Source organism: Anabrus simplex, chromosome 2 (genome assembly GCF_040414725.1).
Source record: "Anabrus simplex isolate iqAnaSimp1 chromosome 2, ASM4041472v1, whole genome shotgun sequence".
Classification (NCBI taxonomy): domain Eukaryota; kingdom Metazoa; phylum Arthropoda; class Insecta; order Orthoptera; family Tettigoniidae; genus Anabrus; species Anabrus simplex.
The window spans coordinates 999,852,725-999,873,830 of record NC_090266.1 but is presented as its reverse complement, the minus strand read 5'-3'; the positions used below and the strand labels follow the sequence as shown (position 1 = coordinate 999,873,830).

The following is a 21,106-nucleotide window of genomic DNA, read 5'->3' as shown; positions in this document are numbered from 1 at the left end:
GTGGAAAAGGCCAGTAAAGAGAAAGACATCCGTGCAATTTAAAGGAAAAGCCCAGGGTCCCTTGTAATCGAGTCTGTGAATGAATAATGAATGAATCTACAAATTAATGAAATAGCTAAGTAGGTTCTCACAAATTTGTAGATGTTGCAGATGGAGAAGCATAACATCAACCTATAGAGAAACTAAGGAAGAGACATGGTTCTAAACAAAAGGCATGGAAGAAAAGTATTTGCAAGAAGCGATGCAATTAGTAGTAAATCTTATATATCTGTCAAAGGCATGATGGTGGACGCAAGGCATTTCTGGGAGTTCATCTGTAGCTGCAGGAATAAGTGCCATTTAACTGTAGCTGTAGAAGACAGGAAGAAATTCTACTATTCATTTTGGGAAAATGGTACATTTACATCTCAAACAGCAGCAATTGCTTGTTCAGTTCAATGACTTACAAAAACTGCCAATAAGGGACAGGATATATATGCAACATAAGAGAGAACTCTGTTGTCAATACTTAATTCCTTCTAAGAAAGGTGATGTAAAAGTTTGCAAGGAAATTTTCATCCAAACCCCAAGAATAGGCTGATCATATACATAGGGCATTATGGAAAATTACACATGGTGACATTGTTAACAGAAGAGGATGTCACACACCCTTCAATAAACTTTTGGTGGATTGGATTAAGTGTGTTGAAGATCACTTTTCTTCTCTAGCATGTTCAAGCCACTACTGCCATGCAGAAAACTCAAATAAGAAATTCTTAAGCACTACTCTCAATTTGAGTATCTTGTATCGACTGTATAAGAAGAAAATGCAAAATGCACAAAGTGGACAAAATCAGAATTTGGGCAATGAAATAGTCAGTCAATCAATGAATGAGAAGATTTTTAATACAAAATTTAATTTAGGGTATAACCCCATTGCATAAGGATACCTTCAAGAAGTGTAACCTTCTGTCATTAAGAACTAGGGTAGCAGAAGCAAAACCAGATAGTTGAGAGAAAACCTGTTTGTGTGTCTTCTCTCAAAACTGAAACTGAACTGCAGTAGATGGTAAATTCTGTGTTAACTTTTGATATGCAGAAGACTTTCCAATTACCAAAAGTTCCTACCAGTGAAGTGAACTACAAATGTCAACTCTCCTGCTAAAATTTAGGAATACACAACTGTGCAACCTCAAAAAGAACAATGCGTTTATGGCATGAGGGTCTTGATGGTCATGGTCCAGACAGATTTGTTCTTGTTTGCTCAAGTTTTTGTGAGATGGCCCTGCTGTGGGAAAGCTTATACCATGGTCAAATTCATGTGGGGGCCAAAAATAGAAACATTAAGTTAGTAGCCTTTTTAATGCACTTAGTTTCAGATTCCACATGTACCCTGAACGAAGTCAGTCAGAAGTTCGCCATTCCAGGGAATAGTTTCCTCCCAAATGACACATATTTTAGTCACATTAGGAAAAAAAAAATGATGAAACAGCGAGACAGCTTTACTCTTCAGGAGATTGGAAATGTAATCAGAACATGCCGAACTAAGAAGAAAGTTTTTGAAGTTGTCATGATGATAAGGTTGGATTTTGTTAGTTCTGACAGAATCACACATGTGATCATGAACTGTAAAAAGCATGATGGTCACACAGTCTTGTGGAGGTACATAAGAGTATTATGGGTTTCAAAAGGGAGACCTTTTGGTGTAGATTACAAATACAGCCACACTGTGGCCATAGAGTAAAAATACACCCACAATCAAGACATCCAGTTTTAGGAAGCCAGCTTTGCAAAATACCTGAAAGGAACTCTAACATCACTGCACAAAACAGTACTGCAACCAAGTCATCCCAAGTCAATTATATAGTTAGAAGAAGGATATTATCGCTTTGATGCTATTTGTTCCTCCAGTACACCAAACTTTTTATTATAAAATCATACAGGCCACTCATAGCACCATGGAGACCCCTGCACAGATCCCAGCTGATATCAGAACTCCACATAGCAGTACCACAGACATGGTTACTCTTGGCACACAGATAGAGAACATTCCAAAGGACATGGAAGATACTGTGTTGTCTTGGGAGAGTGAAGTGTAAGAAGAGGGGGAAGTTAACATGGATGATGGATGAACCCATGTGAGGGTGAAAGTATGTTCCTCAAATATTTGTCAGCTAAATGTGTTTATATTTTTTCATGCTTACAAATGTGTAAGTTTTCCATTGTAAATTTGACATTAATTGTAGTGCCATTGTGATCTGCACAAAGTATTTGAACCAACTTTCAATTATTTTCTTTTGTCTCTGAATGTTACTGTGAGCCAGACTGAACTAGGTCAACAAACTTTTAATTTATTGAAAATTAGGAAAAAGAATGATGTTAATGTCAAAATGGAAGTGTTTTATGCAATAAGTGTTTAATTTGAACTAAATTTTCAAAAATTATTCCTAGTTATAAGGTGTATTATTTTTGAGCTCCCCTGTGAACCATGTGACCTTGCCACAGTGGGGAGGCTTGTATGAGTAAAGCACAGTGGCGAATATAGAATATATTTTGGGGGGGGGCCAAGATTGATACATACATACATTACACCAATGGTTACAAAACGAAGTCCAGGTTTCTTGGTACACTTGCAAACTTATCAAGAACCTCTTCATCACTAACTATAATGTCTCTGTGGATAGAGAGTAAAGCAAGCCCGTTAAGCCTACTTTCAGATGTGCTGTTCCTTAAGTAAGTCTTCAGTCTCCTTAGGCTAGAGGAAGTTCTTTCTACGGTTGCGATAGAAACAGGGCGAGTAATTTTAGAAGGGTATAAATGTCGGGGAAGAAAGTCTTGTCACATTTTTCTAGAGAACTTACAGCCATTTTGGGAAGATTTGAAGGATTTTCCTGACTCCACTTTCCACAACATAAACTCACTTTGCACAATCTCTTTATGTGACAGATCTCCTTCGTAGAAACTAAAAGCAGCTTCCAGTGAACCGAAATCTGTTACGATACACAATTGTGGAAAGATGTTTTGTAAGGATGCAACTATTTCCTTGTGAGATTCAAAGCGTTCTTTTAGTTAGTTACAAAAATCGTCCAGGTATGGCACATAAACAGCTAACTGTTGGCTCGGTATCTCAAAAACGATCGAAAATTCCCATCATTTTGGTCCGGTTCTTCAAGGCTTATACACGCCCCTGGTAAAGCAGATAGCTGAACTGTAGGTGCAACCATATTGAATGAGTACCTATGTGTTAAGAGACCAGACTAACGAGTGGTTCATCGAAAAGAGGGCAGCAGTCTGGATTAATGACAGATACGGCCTTGTAATAATATTCAACATGGCTTTGCTGTGTTGATACTGATATATGGCTGAAAGTAACAGGAAACTCAGCCGTTACTATCTCCCAAGTACATGCAGCTGTCTCTGTATGAATAAATGTACTAATGATGGCCTCCTCCCAGGTAAAATGTTCCAGAGGGAAAATAGCCCCCAATTCAGTTCTCTCTGTTGGAAGTGTGGTTTTCTCATAAAAATAAAGTGTCATGTGTATGTAGTTTCAAGGAATACAACATTGAGGTTATGTGTTGGTAACTAAGATAATTGAGCGGAGTGGTTTATCTTCAGTTGCTTTTGTTCTTTGAACATTTGAATGCTTAATGTTTGTGAAAGTCAGTTGTAGTCAACAGCTAAAAGAGTGAAATTTTCTAATATTCCACGAAGCATAAACATTTTTACAGATGGGGCAAAGAACATTAATGGAGTTGGGTCCGCTTATTATATACCTTCTCTAAATGTTAAAGAACAATATGGTTTGCCTAGTGACTGGTCGATTTTCACGGCGGAGTTATTCGCTATACAGCAAGCTTTACTTTTTGTTCAGCGACAGGGATATACGCGAGTTACAATCTATACGGATTCGTTGAGTGCATTACAATCTTTGGTTTCGTATGAGTTATCCTATAATTGGTATGTATACAATGTCAAGAGTCTCCTTTATATGCTTGACAACGTCGGTATTTACATAACTTTAGTATGGGTACCAGGTCATGTGGGTATTGAGGGCAATGAAAAAGTAGATTGTCTTGCAAAACAAGCTTCTCGTCTTCCTGTTCCGAATACTAACAATATTGTTCCTGCTTCTGATTATATAGTTGTTATCCGATAGGATGGGCGTCAAGAATGGCAGAATTACTGGAGACAGACTGCACAAGTCAAAGGTAACTTCTATTATCATTTACAACCAACACTTTTGGTTAAACCTTGGTTTATACGAGGATCATATTCTAGACGACATATTATTAACATCATTCGGTTACGGTTTAATCATGCCCTTACACCACAATATAGATCACGTTTCCATTTAATGCAGGATACAAACTGTTTGTGTGGTACAAATATTAGTAATGGCGACTCCAACCACATTTTATTTGAAATGTTCTTTATATGCTAACCCCCGTAAAAAACTTATGACTAATCTCAAGCGACTCAAGCGAGTTTTTCCAACCAGTGTTTCTTGTTTGCTCTGTAATCCTACAGTCGAGATTATTAGAGTGCTAAATTTGTTTCTAGATGAAGCCAATATCGTGTTATAATTCTGTCTGTAATATAGGGTGAGAATTGCTCATGCTTTTGAAGGTTCCATGTGAGTGATTCCTTATATCATTAGTGTATTACTTGAGAGTGCTATTTTGGATTATTCGTGTGGGTGAAGCTTTAGAAGAAGTGTGATTACAAGATTGGAAGTTTCCCGTATGAGAACAGTCTGCTCTAGCAAACTAGGGTTATTATGTGATATAGTGAAGATCAGTGTTTTGTGTTTTCTACTTGCAAGCTCAAGCATCAATTATTGAACTGAAGTTTTTCATTTATACTAGTGTGTTTACATGAGTAAGCGAGTATTGACTGGGTGAAATGTCGTAGACACAGCCCATAAGCATCAGCAAGCAAGCAAGCAAGTAGTCAACAGCTCGTAATAAATGGATGTGTGTGGTGATGCTGGTGTTTCAATGGTATAATTTGCTTACCTAAACCGGTGTAACGAGCAGAAATGAAGATATATCAACAGGTTATGGGTCCAGAGCTCCAGAGCGCCAAAATGCCGCAGTATATTTCGGACAATATAAGTTGAAATGGAGTAACGAGAATTAACGGACGAAGCAAGTTGTGACATTATTGACGGGAAAAATGGCGACGTCGTGGACCGTTGAAGAAACACTGAATAGGAATGTAGCCAAGCTTACAGTGAAGAACTATTTTTCGTGGGCATTTAAGGTGAAACAAGAGCTGTTGTTGAAAGATGTGTGGGAATCAGTAATAGGGTATGAGGACATGCCAGGCTATCAACTGACTCAGACAGAAACGAGACGAGCGCAAAACAATGTGATCGTGTTAGCGGTTGTAATGAGAGTTGTTACTTGTAATATTTTCAAATATGTCGGAGAAAATTTTGAAAGTGACATTGCAGATACTGAATCAGCGAAAAAGGCATGGGGAAAACTGGACGAGTTGTGCAATGACGGAGGCCTAGTGAATGGTGCTATGACCCTGAAACAGTTAACTAATATTGTGAAGCCCAAGGACATGAGTGTTCAAGAATACTTCGCAAAAATAAATCAACTGTGGAGGAGAACAAGTAAAGCCGGATACAATTTCACAGATCAACAAGTTGAAGGAATGATCATCGGAAATCTTACAGAGGAATATGCAGTTTGTATCCCTTCCTTGGAAGCTGATTTGGTGAAACTGACCATCTCAAAGGTGAAGGCGAGATTACTCACGGAGGAAAGCAGAAGGGGAAACTACAGTGGAAAACGTGAGGAGGATGAAGCTCAAGCCATGGTTGTTCAACAGAAGCGACATATCAAGAAAGAAGACGTGGGATGAGGAAAATATAGTTGCTACAATTGCAGTAAACAGGGACATGTATCTAAATATTGTTGCAGTACCCAAAAGTGCTTCAATTGTGGTTAGTCAGGAAATTATTCAAAAGTATGTCCAACAATGAAGAGTGACGAATCATCACAGGAGAGTAAATCAGTGAATGCGAGTGGAAAAGTGGTAAGCTGAGAAAGTATATATGTAGTAGATAAAGCAATGAGCATGGTAGTTTCTGTAGGAACTGAGAAAATTAAAGATTGGCTGTTCGATTCAGGTGCATCCCATCATATGTGTCCAACAAAGGAGATGTTTATAGACATGTTAACAAATGTAACCGGGAATGTAGAAATAGGAGATAACAGTAAGCTGGATATCAAAGGTATAGGTAAGGTGAAAGTAAAAATGTCCACAGGATGGACAATTACATTTACGGATGTGTTGTATGTACCAAACTTAGGTGCAAATTTATCAGTTGGTAAGTTAACCAGCAAAGGTTTCAAAGTAGGATTTGCAGGTGAGAAAGCAGTGGTTGTAGATAAGAATGGAGATGAAACATTGTTTGTTGCAAACAGGAGGAATGATGTGTATGTAGTACAAATAGAGGGGAGAAATGATATTGTAGCTGTGAGTAACTGTGACCAAATGATAGATCAAGAATGTAATAACAATGTAGCATTTAAAAGTGTTGGGCAGGTTAGGTTGTGGCATGAGAGATATGGACATGTTCATTCTGAAGCTTTGTTTAAATTGCCTATGTTAGAATTGAAGAAGAGTAATGATATTAATACTTGTTCTGTATGCATTCAGTGAAAACTAAGTAACAAGGGAGTACCTAAGTCTTGTGAGCATAAGGCAGGAAAACCACTTGATGTTGTGCACACTGATGTAATTGGAAAAATTAGTCCACCATCACTTGGGAAAGCTCAATGTGTTGATTGATGAATACTCCAGATTTAATGTGGCTGTATGTGTGAAAAATAAGGACGAAGTGTTGGAGGTGTCAGGCAAAAGCAGAGAAGTTAGATGAGGAAAAAATAGGTAGATTGAAAGTATTTGGATGTAAGGCAACGATGGGAGTTAGACACTCGAATGTAGTGGAACCTAGAACAGTTGAGGAGGCTATGTCAAGCCAAGAGTCTGCTAACTGGATGGAAGCCATGAAAATGGAGATCAATGAGATGAGAAAGAAGGATGTTTGGGAAATTGTAAAAAGACCAGAAAATATCAAGGTAATTAGTTCTAAATGGGTGTTTTCATTGAAATATGACAGTGAGGGTAACATTCAGAAATATAAGGCCAGGTTGGTTGCTCAAGGTTTTAAGAGACAGCGAACCTTAGTTTTGATGAAACATTTAGTCCTGTTATAAAGAGGAAAACAATGAGACTGTTAATAGGTATTGCAGTACGTAAAGGTTGGACTGTAGAACATCTAGATGTAACTAGTGCTTACTTAAATAGTGAAATAAATTGTACTGTATACATGGAACAACCGGAATTGTTCGTAGAAATAGATGTCCAAAATTATGTATGTAAATTGAAGAAAAGCATATATGTACTACCTAATTCGAGTAAAGACTGGAATACTTGTGTTGATGCTATAATTAGAAGACTAGATTTTAAGAAATGTGTCAAAGAACCATGTGTGTATGTAAAGGAGTGTTGTATTATTGGCTTGTATGTCAATGACATACTTGTAATAGGTGACAAAGAGGTTGTTAAGTTGGTTAAAATAAGGTTGGCAGATGAGTTAGTGATTAAAGATCTAGGGAAAGCAACAAACTTACTGTCAATAAAAATAGAACAGACAAAAGAAGGGGTTATGTTGAGTCAAAGTTTGTACATTGACAAATTACTTGCTGATTTTTCCACGAGTGACTTTAAACCGAGTAAGACTATTTTGCCAAGCAGGTATTCAGCAGCTGAAAATGATGAGCAGGAATTTGATTGTACCATTTATTGCAGTGCAGTAGGAAGTTTACTATATTTGTCAAATAATACTAGACCTGACATTGCATTTGCGGTACCGGTAAGTAAAGTTGTCAAACCCCTAAGATTAAAGATTGGAAAGAAGTGAAGCATATTATGAGATATCTAAATGGTACTAGAGATTTAAAGTTGTGTTTCAAAAATTGTGAGGAGTAAGTACAAGTGTTCTGTGATGCGGACTGGGGAGGAGATACTAAGTCTAGAAGATCAGTGAGTGGTATGTAACCACAGTGGCAGGGCGAGCAGTATCATGGTATAGTAAGAAACAGAGTTGTATTGCTAGATCTACCATGGATGCTGAATACATGGCAATGGCAGAGGTATCTCGAGAAGTAACTTTGATGAAAGATTTGCTATCGGAGCTAGGGCTGGAAAGCTTTATGGATATACCTTGTAAAGTTTTCGCTGACAATGCAGCAGCAATTAAATTGAGAAAAAACTATATTGTGAGTGAAAGGTCAAAACATATTGACATCATGTACCATGTATGTAGAGAGCTAGTAGAAAAGGGGTTCATTGAGTCTGTATATGTAGCATCAGAGAGAAACGCTGCAGACTTGTTCACAAAGAATTTATCTGGCAACAAGCTTAAGAGTTTGTATAAGTTTATAGGTTTGCAATGAGAGGACAGTTGATTGATATGTAGTGTTTTTTTTTTTTTTTTTTGAGAAAAGGGGGGAGTGTTGGAAGTGTGGTTTTCACATAAAAATAAAATGTCGTGTGTATGTAGTTTTAAGGAATACAATATTGAGGTTATGTGTCGGTAACTAAGATAATTGAGTGGGTTATCTTCGGCTGCTTTTGTTCTTTGAACATTTGAATTGCTTAATGTGTGTGAAAGTCAGTTGTAGTCAACAGCTCGTAATAATTTGCTTACCTAAACTGGTGTAACGAGCAGAAATGAAGATATATCAACACTCTGGGTGGGGACTACACTGGAAGTGGTAAAAATCAGGAAGATGAATACTGACATTCTGCGAGTCAGAGCATGAAATGTTAGAATTTTGAATTGTTGTAGTAGGATAGAGAATATGAAAAGGGAAATTGATACCGGTAGTCTAAAATTAACATATCCACAGGGATGCACAAAAGATGCTATCAGTTGGTAAAAAGGAATTTTATTCACATATATATATATCAATTTAATACACACATGACCTTAATCACCGTATCACAAAACAAAAACACTTCACTTGTAGAATATCAACAAAGCCGCCATATTTAAACAGTTGACAACTGACACCGAATACCACCGAGGTCACACTTTGAAAAACAGTTGAAAACAGATGACTACCGATCAATTCAACATGGGGACTGCCTAATTTGGCATGTCAGCCACGTGCTACTAAACAATAACTCTCTTCCAATAGCTTCCAAACCACAACTAACTGTTACCGTCCCCTTATATATGTGTCTGGCCAGACTTCTAGACAAAAAAATATCTTCATGAAAATTCTAGAGTGCATGAATACACAGATTATAATGTACAGAATATTCTCCATTGTTCTTGTGCCTATACCATTCTGGAAGTTACAGTGTGTTTTACAATTATGGATTAAAATTTATATATACAGGTAAGAATAAATTACATAATATTCATTAACAGGTATTTACATTAATGGAACTGATATCAGTGTCTATGTACAACTTATGTTCCATGACGTAACCTCACACACATTGAGATCATTCGTATGTCCACATGATGTAATAATAATAACAACAATTGTAAAATAATAATAATAATGATAATAATAATAATCATATTTGAGCTTGATTTCTACATTAGTTACCTATGGGTGATAGAATATTGTTTTCAAGTTATACCTGTTACCACATTTGCATCAAAATTAGATGTAATTTGTAGAAGTGAAGTACGTTGGCAGGAAGAGCAGGATTTTTGGTCAGGTGACTACAGAATTATCAACGCAAAATCAAACATGGGAAATGTAGGAGTTGGTTTAATACTGAATAAGAAAATAGGGCAGTGGGTTCGCTACAACGACCAGCATAATGAACGAATTATTGTTGTCAAGATAGACACCAAGCCAATGCCCACAACAATCGTGCTGGTCTATATGCCTACTACTTCAGCAGATGATGAGGAAATCAAAAGTATATGAAGAGATAGAAGATTTAATACAATATGTAAAAGGAGACAAGAATCTATTTGTGATGTGAGACTGGAATGCAGTTGTAGGCCAAGGAAGAGAAGGTAACGCCATAGGAGAATTTGGACTGGGGCAAAGGAATGAAAGATGAGGTGGACTAGTTAATTCTGCACCGATCATAATTTAGTCCTTGCTAATACTTGGTTCAAACAACACAAACGATGGCCTTAAAAGTGTGTAAGACCTGGAGACCCAGGAAGGTATCAAATAGACTTCATTATGATTCAGCAGAGATTCAGAAACCAGGTGCTGGATTGCAAAACTTTCCCAGGAGCAGATGTGGACTTTGACCACATCTTGGTGGTGGTCATGAAATGTCATCTGAAGCTGAATAAATTGAAGAAAGGAAGAAGAAGGTGGGATCTGGATAAGTTGAAAGAGAAGAGTGTGGCAGGTTGTTTTAAGGATGTCGCGAGCACCGATTCGCAACACATCCTTCCGTGAGAAATTATGGGGCGAGCGCATCAAACGACATTCGCCCATGACCTCCCAGTCAGATATCCCTAATAATCATGAGTAGTTTAAGCGTAATATATAAAGGGAAGATACAGCAAAAACCAGTGGAAGTGAATGATTAAGTGAAATAGAATATCAGTGCAGTGAATAAGTGCAGAATTACAATTATAATTTAAAGCATTTCTTAAAGCTAGTCTCAACTGGGAACATTTCAGTGAGCTGAGAATGAGCCAAACTTGTGCAATCAGAATATTGGTCAGAGAAGACAAGTGAACAGACTAGAAGGTCATAGTTAGAAGCTCTTAGTGGGTGGACCAGGATAAACAAACCTGTTGTTAGTCACGTAGCAAGGTGCCCTGTAAAAATAAGAACGCATGCTGTGGTGCAATAATTCTTTCTAGAAGGAATCTCTGGAAGGTCACCAGTCACATGTACATCCATGGGACGGGTGGGACCACACTTGAAGTAACCAATAGGAAGCTAACAGATCATTGATGTGAGGGAAGATAGTAGTAGGGGAGGATTTGTTCCAGAAGCTCAGAGAAGGAATAAAGGGGAGTGACAAGGGAGCCTCTTGGTCATTCTGTGTCATTTTGTGGTCATTCTGTCATTCTTGGCCATTCTGTGTGATTCTGTGGTCATTCTGTTGGTCGTAATTCTGGTGTCATTCAGGCAGTTATTCTATTAACATTAAAAAGGAACGTTCTCTTGGGAAGGGACGGACACTAGATCACTTGGCAGAGAACAGACTCTGTAGAATAAAGTCAGTGAAGATAGCAGTATATGGAGTTAGTCAGATCAGGCAGTAGTTGAGCCTGCCATCAGTTAGTGAGGACAGCAGTATAAGAAGTTATTCAAATTAGGCAGCAATTAAGACTGTCAAGCAGCAGAACTGGTTAGCAGTGTCCCACAGGGTAAAGTACAGAGACAGTACTTGGGGAACTCACTGAGTGTTTGAAGGAGATTGTAGCTTCAGTTAGTAGGCTATTCACCTTAGAGTTCTGTGTTCGAGTCCTGAAACCGTCAGGGAAGATTCAGAGGAACACCACAACGAGGATTCAAGAGAGAAGCAAGAAGAAAGAGACTTTAAAGACTGAAGGGAATTTATAAATGTTGTATAGTGAATCATAGAAGTGTGTGTTTTTTTCAAAGAAGTCAGAAACTGTTAAACTGGTTACTTAAAAGTAATATTGAGAAAAGAATAATTACAGGTGTGATGTAATATTATTGGAAGGGTATATTTGATAGTTTGTTTAAATAAATTAGAGTAAGAATTTAATGAAGTCAGAAAGTGTTTTATGTCAAGGTCAATCTGATATTCGAACCCAAGTCCTCAATCTGTCCTGTTCATAGAATACGACAAGGAACATGTTGTACAGTGAATAAATGAAAAGGTTGAAGGAAACACAATAGATGAGGAGTGGACATTCATAAAGAATGAGATCAGTAGGGCTGCTGAAGAAAGGAAAGATCAAGTAAGAAGCAGTGGTTAACTCTGGAGATATTAAACCTGATTGATGAACGGTGAAATTATAAGAATCCAAAAAAATTAGGAGGGCATAAATAAATAAATAAATAATCATTACTGATCTGCATTTAGGGCAGTCGCCCAGGTGGCAGATTCCCTATCTGTTGTTTTCCTAGCCTTTTCTTAAATGATTGCAAAGAAATTGGAAATTTATTGAACATCTCCCTTGGTAAGTTATTCCAATCTCTAACTCCCCTTCCTATAAACGAATATTTGCCCCAATTTGTCCTCCTGAATTCCAACTTTATCTTCATACTGTGATCTTTCCTACTTTTAAAGACTACTCAAATTTATTCATCAACTAATGTCATTCCACGCTATCTCTCCACTGACAGCTCAGAACATACTACTTAGGAGAACAGCTCACCTTCTTTCTCCGAAGTCTTCCCCGCTCAAACTTTGCAATATTTTCGTAAAGCTACTCTTTTGTTGGAAATCGCCCAGAACAAATTGAGCTGTTTTCTTTGGATTTTTTCCCATTTTTGAATCAAGTAACCCCGGTGAGGGACCCATACACTGGAACCATACTCTAGTTGGGGTCTTACCAGAGACTCACATGCCCTCTCCTTTACATCCTTACTACAACCCCTAAATACCCTCACAACCATGTGCAGAGATCTGTCTTTTACGTACAAACCCATTTAAGTGATTACCCCAATGACGATTTTTCCTTATATTAACACCCAGGTAATTACAATGATCCCCAAAAGGAACTTTCATCCCATCAACGCAGTAATTAAACCTGAGAGGACTTTTCCTATTTGCGAAACTCACAACCCAACTTTTAACCCAGTTTATCATCACACCATTACGTACTGTCCATCTCACAACATTATTGAGGTCATTTTGAAATTGCTCACAATCTTGTAACTTATTTATTACTCTATTCAGAATAACATCATCTGCAAAAAAGCCTTATCTCTGATTCCACTTCTTTACTCATAGCATTGATGTTTGTCTGTTAGGTCATCAGTCCAGAGGCTGGTTGGATCCTCAAATAGCACCACCAAAGGTTATGCGGTTATAAGGAAACCCCCAAAACCAATGGCAGCACCAAAATGAGGCGTACTAGGCAATATGAGGAGTGAGGTAGTTTGCCATTGCTTTCCTCACTGGGTCAGAAAGTACTATTGCAGCACGACTGACCCTATGAGCAGCACCTTTCCTAACACTCAGATGCACTAGTCATGCTCTGAATGTCATTACTCAGCACTGCCCATACCCCAGCAACTTCCATATTGTCACAGCCATGGATGTTGACTGGGACTTCGGTGGAAGCTACACTTTGCTCAGGCCTGTGCCATGAGATGGATGCAAAAGTACTGTATCCATCAAGAAATGACAGCAGGCAGAGCATTGATATATATATATATATATAAGAAAACATAAAGGTCCAATATATACTGCCTTGAGAAATTCCCCTCTTAATTATTACAGGGTCAGATAATGCTTCGCCTTCTCTAATTCTCTGAGGTCTTCTTCTTCTTCCTTTCCTACCACTTTTTCCACACCTGTGGGGTCGCGGGTGCGAATTGTGTCGCACATGTGGATTTGGCCCTGTTTTACGGCTGGATGCCCTTCCTGACGCCAACCCTATACAGAGGGGTGTAATCACTATTGCATGTTTCTGTGGTGGTTGGCAGTGTGGTATGTTGTCTGAATATGAACAGTAGAATGTTGGGACAGACACAAACACCCAGTCCCCAAGCCAGAAGAATTATTCAGAAGCGATTAAAATCCCCAACTCGGCCAGGAATCGAACCTGGGACCCTCTGAACTGAAGGCCAGTACACTGGCCATTCAGCCAACGAGTCAGACAATTCTCTGAGGTCTATTTTCTAGAAATATAGCCACCCATTCAGTCACTCTTTTTGTCTAGTCCAGTTGAACTAATTTTTGCCAGTAGTCCCTCAAGATCTAACCTATCAAATGCCTTAGATAGGTCAATTGCGATACAGTCCATTTGATGTCCTGAATCCAAGATATCTGCTATATCTTGCTGGAGTCCTACAAGTTGAGCTTCAGTAGAATAACCTTTCCTAAAACTGAACTGCCTTCTATGGAACCAGCTATTAATTTCACAAACATGTCTATTGTAATCAGAACAAATGCTTTCCCAAAGCTTACATACAATGCATGTCAAACTGACTGGCTTGTAATTTTCAGCTTTCTATCTATCACCCTTTCCTGCAATGAATGTCCTTCCCGTTAAAACATTAGACCACCTGTCTTCTACAATTCCCCCCCCCCCCCTTTTCTTCCCATCCCTCTTTTACACCTACTGTATCCTGTACATTGTTTAAGGGAGGCCTACCTTCCTTCCTGTCCTCTGAGAGAATCCTAATTAAATCCTTCAAACTCTCCAACTCCTCCCTCATACCGGTACTCCTTAATGCCTGCCCACAGCCCCAGTTCCTACACTTGCACTACTTAGCCATTCTTTATGGAATAATGAACAGAAAAGAAAAAGAAAATAACTTATTCTGTGCAAAAAAAATGAAAGGAAAGAAATATTGTCTAGGATAGTACACAAAAATCACTCAGCAATAAGGTAATTAATATACTACTAAACTACAATACTACTTAGCCATATCATATTTTTATCCTACAACATCCTAACAGGATGAAAACTGCCGTTAATTAGTGAATACAGGAGATTAAAGAGTGAAGTAGGTAGAAAATGCAGGACAGATAGGGAAAAATGGCTGGAAGTAAAATGCAAGGGTGTTGAAGGTTGTATGGTTGTAGGAAAGTTAGATGCTGCATACAGGAAAATCAAGGAAACCTTTGGAGAAAAGAAAACTAAGTGTATAAATGTTAGGAGCTCAGATGGAAAACTACTTCTAGGGAAAGAAGACAAGTCAGAAAGATGGCAGCAATATATTAAACAATTTTATCAAGGGAAAGTAGTAGGTGCTAAGGTTCTGGAACAAGAAGAGGCTGTTGATCCTGATTTGCAAACAAAGTTATTTTGATTTGATTTGATATCATAGTGAAAATCATACAGGAGCACTTTTTATGATTCAAGAACAACAAAGTTAACATGAAATGGCACACCCAATTTTGAGGTCAGAATTCGACAGAACTTTGAGGGACCTAAATAGGAACAAAGCACCTGAATTGATGACATACCCTCAGAATTTTGACTGCCTAAGTGAAAACCAGCATGAGGAGATTATTCCATTTAGCGTGCAATATGTATGATACAGGAGAAGTGCCATCCGATTTTTGGCAGAATGTTGTGATACTATTCCCAAGGGTACTGACAAGTGTGAAAAGTACCACACCATTAGTTTAGTATCTCACATTTGCAAAATTTTAACATGTATTATTTACGGAAGAATGGAAAAACAAGTTGAAAGTGAGTTGGGTAATCAGTTTGGCTTCAGAAGAAATGTAGTAACACGTGAAACAATCCTGACTTTACGTCTGATCTTAGAAGATCGAATTAAGGAAGACAAGCCCACATACATGGCATTCATAGATCTATAAAAGGCATTCGATAATGTTGATTGGACCAAACTATTTCAGATTCCGGAGGTGAGTGGGTTCAGACACCATGAGAGAAGAATTATCTGCAATCTATACAAAACTCAGTCTGCAGTGATAAGAATCGTAGGCTGTGAGAAAGAAGCAGCAATCCAGAAAGGAGTGAGGTAAGGCTGCAATTATCCCCACCCCTTTTCAATGTTTATATTGAGCAGGTGGTAAAGGAAATGGAAGAGGAATTTGGAAAAGGAATCACAATCTGAGGAAAGGAAATCAAAACTCTTGAGATTTGCCAATGATAATGTTATTTTATCTGAGTCTGCAGAAGATCTGGAGAAACTGCTTATTGGTGTGGAGAGAGTCTTGGAGAAGGAATACAAGATGGAAATAAATAAAACAAAACAAAAATAATGGACTGCAGTCGAATGAAGTCAGGTGATGCAGGAAATATTAGATGAAGAAATGAAGTCTTAAAGGAAGTAGATGAATATTGTTACTTGGGTAGTAGAAATACTAATGATGGCAGAAGTAAGGAGGATGTCAAATGCAGAATAGCACAAGAAGAAAAAAAGAAGAAATTTGCTCACTTTGAACATTGATATAGGAATTAGAAAGACATTTTTGAATACTTTTGTTTGGAGCATGGCACTGTATGGAATTGAAACACAGACGATAACTAGCTCAGAAAGAAAGAGAATAGAAGCTTTTGAAATGTGGTGTCACAGAAGAATGCTAAAGATGAGATGGGTAGATCAATCACAAATGAGGAGATACTGAATCAAATTGTTGAGAAGAGAACAATTTTATGAAATTTGACTAGAAGAAGGGATAGAATGATAGGACACATCTCAGATCGCCCAGGACTTGTTACGTTAGTTTTGTAGGGAAGTGTAGGTGGTAAAAACAGCAGGGGTAGACCAGTGTATGAATATGACAAACAGATTAGAGTAGATGTAGGATGTAGTAGTTACATAGAAATGAAAAGGTTAGCACAGGGTAGGGTGGCATGGTGAGCTGCATCAAACCAGTTCTGTGGACTGATGACCCAAAGAACACCATTATTTCTGGTTCTGTATGGCATCAATGAAGTGTAATAAAAACTTTCTTGTCGGTCTGAACTAAGTAGTGTTCTTCAGTACCTTTCTTTCCCTATTCATGTTGGAAACTGCTTTCCCACAGTGCACTTACAATGTATAAGTGATAAAATGGGTATAGACAGTTCATTCAGTGTGAAAAACGTGTCATATATCAGAACAATATTTTAGTGTTTAAGTCTGAAATTTAAAATCACTTCCCCAAAATTCATAAAAATGTATTTGTTTCCCTATGGCATCAGATCACCCATTTACAAACAATAGTATATTTATTGAAACTGCATTTCAACTTGTGAAGCCTAGAGCAAGAATAAACATTTTAATGTGCAGTAACATTTCATATGAACGTAAGAATATCAACTTAAAATTTATCAAATATATCTATTGTCATAATTTTACTTAAGCAAAGAGCACTTAAATTCTACAGAGGACAGCAGTACTTAGAGGGAGGTAAAGGAAATGAGTGTTGAAAGGGTATTTTGATAAAATGTGCTTGACTGTAAAGGAGCAAACTATGTGCAGCTGAAGCAAACTTACCAGCACAAGCACAATGAATGCTATTCTCTTGCTCATGACTTTGGAGAAACTTATTACCAGTGCCTTGTAATGCAAGAACTCTCTTACTCATCACAGTGTTATCTCTGAAGTGGCAAGTGATGATATGAAATAGTTTTAATCTTTTACAAGTACCACAGAAAGGATAATGATAAGATAAGATGTCAGTTATGTGATTGTTCTGTAACTGTAACTAGAGATACTGAGTACTTAATGGAAGTACACATTTGTTCACTTTATCCAAAGAAATTAATCAACTTACCTTCTAGATTCAGTTAGAGTAGAAAGCCAAGAATTATTTCTAACATTTCAACCAGTATTCTAGTTAGTTTTTCCATAACCTTTCTCAGTCACTGAAAACAGATGTTGAAATAGTTCATTTTGATATGTGCATTGACCAAACTTTCTATTTCTCTACTCATAAATGTAGGTCTGATTGGTAGATGATTTGTAGGTATCTCTTCAAATTTTAATGTGAATAATTCTTAAGGACATGGCCGCCTCCTTCCCACTCCTAGCCCTTTCCTATCCCATCGTCGCCATAAGACCTATATGTGTCGGTGCGACATAAAGCAACTAGCAAAAAAAAAAAGGTCGTTATTTCTATTGATATATGCAAACACTGTGATTGATTACAAGAAATAAGTGTACTTGCTGGTACTTATATGCCTCATACATATCCAGCTAGCTACATCCAACAGAGCTTTACGAGGTGGAGGAGGAAACAGGAATAGTGGAAGTTTGAAATGTGTTGCAGCTTAGCAGTGCTAGTGAACTTTGCAAGAGATTCTCTGGTACCTAAAGCTTTACAATGAATGAAACTCAAATAATAGCTTTTATAAGAAAAAAAACTGTAAGGAAAAGTTCCTTATAACTGTTTTCATCACTACATAATGGACTTCAACACTGAAGAAATAATATTTAAAATCTACACATTGAAGAAATAATAATTTTCACTTGCTACTGTAAATTATCATAAGAGTTCCCATATACTTCTCATTAATTTCAAAGAAAGGGAAATTTAATGTTTTATTGTTTAGGTACAAAGGGCAATTTGTAAGAAAATAAAGGATGAACAGCAAACAATGAAGTGGTAATCACATAACTAGAATATAATTTAATTATTTAAGTAGTGAATCATATTTCTAATTCAAAATAAAACCATTTTGTATCAAAACATACATTTAAGAACTTCTTGGGATCTTGGGACATTTTATGACAGAAACATAACCCTCACCATGAAATACGGAATGAACAAGAACCCTATTCATGACTGGACAGGCATACAGGAAAGAAATTGTGTTCCAGATGACTGTACATCGACCAACTCCTCAAGAGTTGAACTGAAGCATTATACAATGCTGGAAAAAACCATGAAACATCCTGAAGGACAAGGTTATTTTATTCACAAGTGATGTGACAGGTAGTTCATCATTGCAGGAGTATATTATTACGAATTCTGACCAAATGAAAAACACGTCACAGTAAAGAGTGCCCAAACAGTCGCATCAACACACTTGGTGAGAGATCCAGTGATCTTGCTGGCCAAGGCAGTTGTTGTACACCACATAGAGCACATTGCATCACAGCAGCTGTATGTGGATGTGCACTGTCCTGCTGAAAAAGCATATCACCTTCCTGACGAAGAAATGGCAGTAGCATTGGGACAACAACCTGTGCACTGTAGCGGGCATTGGTTTCATTACCCTGCAGAAACACCAACTGTGACCACAAGTTGTAACTGATGGCCCCTACACCATAAAGCTTGGGATGTGACCTGAGTGTCATGGGCGAATGCACTGTGGAATAGGCTGCTCACCAGGTCTATGCCGTACTTGTGTACATCCATCACTTGCATACAGGCAGAACCTACACTTGTCACTGAAGACAACAGAGTGCCATGCCCCTCTCCAGGCGACTCTTTCACGACACCAGAGTAGTCATGCTTGGCGGTGTCGTGGTGTCAATGGTAGCCTGGCCAGAAGCACACATGATCGTAATCCTGCTGCAAGCAGTGCAACATGTGACTGTACTTCGTTCCTGGATGATGTTCGGTCGGCCACTGCTGCACGCACAATGCGTCTATCTTGACATGTGTCTGCACTATGCGGACCTTCATAGCCTGGTCTGTGAGTGTGGGAATGCTCCACAGAGCACTGCTGAAAGCAATGACACACCACTGACACGTTGTGCCCAACACGTGCAGCAATCAGTCGATACGTCCATCCAGCTTCCTGCAGGCCAACAACGTGACCCCGTTCAAATGGCTGCAGAAGTGGGAAGAAAGCAGCCGTGGTCTTATTTAAGGTACAGCCCCAGCATTTGCCTGGTGTGAAAATGGGAAACAATGGAAAACCATCTTCAGAGCTGACAACAGTGGGGCTCGAACGCACTATCTTCCGAATACTGGATACTGGCTGCACTTAAGCGACTGCAGCTATCGAGCTCGGTCAGACAGGTCTGATGCCAACTATGGAATGGGGCAGGGCTAGGACTGGGAAGGAAGTAACCATGACCTTAATTAAGGTACAGCCTCAGTATTTACTTGGTGTAAAAATGGGAAATCAAGGAAAACAGTTTTCAGGGCTGCTGACGGTGGGGCTCAAACCCACTATCTTCCAAATGCAAGCTAACAGCTACACGTCTTGAACCCTGTAGCGAACTTGCTCAGTGTTCAATACGCAGAAGCAAGCAGTTCTCCTAAGACCTGTATCTCCTTGTGCTGTCTACATAGAAGGCATACCTTTTTTATGTAAGATTCTCTGTGCTTCCTTCTTCTATATCCTGATAACTTCAAGATTTTTCAGGCAATTCTCTGGGTGGTGGTGGTTATTGTTTTTTGTATGAAGTACAACTTAGCAACCATCCCCTCAATTCCCTAGTCCTACTGAGCATTCTCCAATACTAACATCCACGATGTACTGATGGTAGATGAAGGATAACGCCTTCACTACACATCATAATGTTATGGTAAACAAGTTGGAGCACTTTTTCAGTAGTGGAATATAATTGGTTGTAAGCACTCCTATAAAAATCTATAGTGAATTTATCATAATTCATTGGAAAAACCTGTCAGCTCATATATTCATTGGTTGATATAGATTTTGATTCCCTTAGGGAACTTGAAATACTTGTCCTGAATGAATAAATTCATAATTCCAATATAAATGGTCCGTTATTGGACATTATAAATTTTCCAGCTAACTCATTCATGGTTTCCGGTGTTTCGCCCCAGTGTGCTGATTTGGGCTCATCAGTTGGTAACTAGCACACCTACCAAGACATATGGCTAACGCATATAGTGGAGGCTACTACTGCTGCTCAAGTTTTCATTCCTCCCCTGAAGAGGGAGGCAGGCCACCTAGTAAGGAACACCTGCTCTCTGGCCAAGAGAGTTGTTGGGGTTAAAAGTGATGTGTTGGATCTGGGAGAGGGAAGATAGAGGTGATAGGAGTGGGAGGTTGTATTTTGGGTGTCATTGACTAACGAGTCTTGAGATATATATGTTGTTTACAATAGTGTTGTAATGAGCAATAAATGAATATGCTTCTGGTAGCTTAATAGAAAATGAGAATTAATGAGTTTCACAAATAGGAAAAGTCCTCTGAGTTTTAATTACTGCGTTGATGGGGTGAAAGTTCCTTTTGGGGATCATTGTAGGTATCTGGGTGTTAATATAAGGAAAGATATTCATTGGGGTAATCACATAAAGGGGATTGTAAATAAAGGATACAGATCTCTGCACATGGTTATGAGGGTGTTTAGGGGTTGTAGTAAAGATGTAAAGGAGAGGGCATATAAATCTCTGGTAAGACCCCAACTATAGTATGGTTCCAGTATATGGGACCCTCACCAGGATTACTTGGTTCAAGAACTGGAAAAAATCCAAAGAAAAGCAGTTCGATTTGTTCTGGGTGATTTCCGACAAAAGAGTAGTGTTACAAAAATGTTGCAAAGTTTGGGCTGGGAAGAACTGGGAG

The 21,106-nt window shown here is 38.3% G+C and overlaps 1 protein-coding gene across 1 annotated transcript in view; it reads right to left on the bottom strand.

Annotated features, from left to right (window-relative positions):
- The window catches only part of LOC136863241 (uncharacterized), a 62,291-nt gene extending 45,056 nt beyond the window's left edge, over positions 1–17,235 (bottom strand). The window contains exon 1 of the mRNA XM_067139626.1: positions 17,109–17,235. Coding sequence (XP_066995727.1) covers positions 17,109–17,144 — 36 coding nt within the window. The 5' untranslated portion in view covers positions 17,145–17,235. The remainder of the gene's footprint in view (positions 1–17,108) is intronic.
- Positions 17,236–21,106: the final 3,871 nt, after the last annotated feature.